The 1,527-nt window shown below is 35.0% G+C and overlaps 1 protein-coding gene across 1 annotated transcript in view; it reads right to left on the bottom strand.

Moving 5' to 3' along the window:
- Window positions 1-1,527, bottom strand: part of LOC119586124 (longitudinals lacking protein, isoforms H/M/V-like) — a gene marked incomplete in the record, with an annotated part of 9,847 nt that overhangs the window by 494 nt on the left and 7,826 nt on the right. Inside the window, 2 exon segments of the mRNA XM_037934815.1 lie at window positions 1-241; window positions 952-1,474. Coding sequence (XP_037790743.1) covers window positions 113-241; window positions 952-1,474 — 652 coding nt within the window.

Here is a 1,527-nt window from a genome sequence, read left to right as displayed (position 1 = left end):
ACAACAACAAAAACAAGAAAAAAAATCATACCATAATTTCATAATCCTGATTGATTTATAATATTTTTTTGTCTTAATCAAGAGAAAATGTTTGTCTCATGTTCCTGTTTTTCTAATAATTTGGTTCTTCTTTAATTTCCGCAGCATTAAAGATCTTGCATTCCTTTTCATCAGATATGCTTGAAGACCGATCAGAGGAGTCTTCACTCCCATGCTGATGAAGGTGGGAATCACCAAGTTCCTGTAATGAATACATGTTAAAAAATAAGTATCCCATTTAGTATAATTCTCACAATTATATCATATTTGAAAGAGGAAAATGGAGGAAATGGAGGGCTTCAGATAGATGTTTTCTTGCTGTGAATATTTATTTACATGCAATGTGAAATGATCTGAAGACATCATGTACTCATTTACAATGAGATATAATGGCCAGGGTAGTAAATATGGTATTTTACATTATGGCTAAAGGTGTATTTGTAAATGGAAAATTGTCAATCATGTTAACATGCAAATCCACAAAAATAAACTTTTCTGAGAGATGAATATACTTTTGTGTAAATTGGTCTCTTCTGGAGTTTGCATATACCTAAGTATTCACCACTTCCCCATGAATTTGTATGAAAAAACATATACCATCTCTTTGAATCTCAGACTGAAATCTTTCCTCAGGAAGTCTGTATACTTTGCCAATGTGAGGCAAGCAATATCCCAATAAATACTCCAATACTGCTTACTTTAAGTGCTGTGAGGACTCCCAGAATTGAGGATCATCTTGTATGTTAATAGATTTAATTTCAAACACTGCAACAAGAAACTTTCAATGGATGATTCAACCCTAAATCCTAAAAAAGTGTACAGTACATTTTAAAAATTCTACCTGATCAGCAGTCACTTTAGTTTTGTTTTTTTTTGCCCCTAGGGAATGATCTAGACTATTATACAACTTACTTCCTTATATTCTTCTGTAACTTCAGCATCTGTGTCAACTGAAAGGCTTTCTTCATCAGGTAAAGGCATGAAGAAATCAGCCAGGGTTGAGCTTTTTGTTTTTTTCTGTCCATCAGATGAAGCTACACTTTCAGGTCTCTTTTGCTTATTTGTATCTAATCCAACAGTCTCCACAGCAGGCACAAAGTTGCTTGGCCCTTTGTGTACTTGTTCCAGCCTTTTACCCTGGGGCAGATTTTGCCTGGCAATGGGTAATGATACTGTACTCTTTCTGGCTCCATTAGATGACTGCAGTGTATTCGTATTTTCATTTCTTCTTATCTTGAAACTATTTGGGTTGGTTCCAGTTGATACAGCAGTGTTGCCACTGTCTTTGGATGGTAATTTTGCATTACTGGATGATAAGAGTATATCAGATGACCTTACACCAACAACATCAATTGCTGATAAGCCAGATATCTGAAGAACTCGAGCTGCCTTAAAAAACGAGGACAGATTCTCAGTCGCCACAGTTATATCACCTCTGTAATATTTGAAGAAAATATAGATACACAACAAGTAAAGCAAGTACAGTGT

The sequence above is a fragment of the Penaeus monodon genome, chromosome 21 (assembly GCF_015228065.2).
Source record: "Penaeus monodon isolate SGIC_2016 chromosome 21, NSTDA_Pmon_1, whole genome shotgun sequence".
Classification (NCBI taxonomy): domain Eukaryota; kingdom Metazoa; phylum Arthropoda; class Malacostraca; order Decapoda; family Penaeidae; genus Penaeus; species Penaeus monodon.
This window is presented reverse-complemented; position numbering and strand designations above follow the sequence as displayed.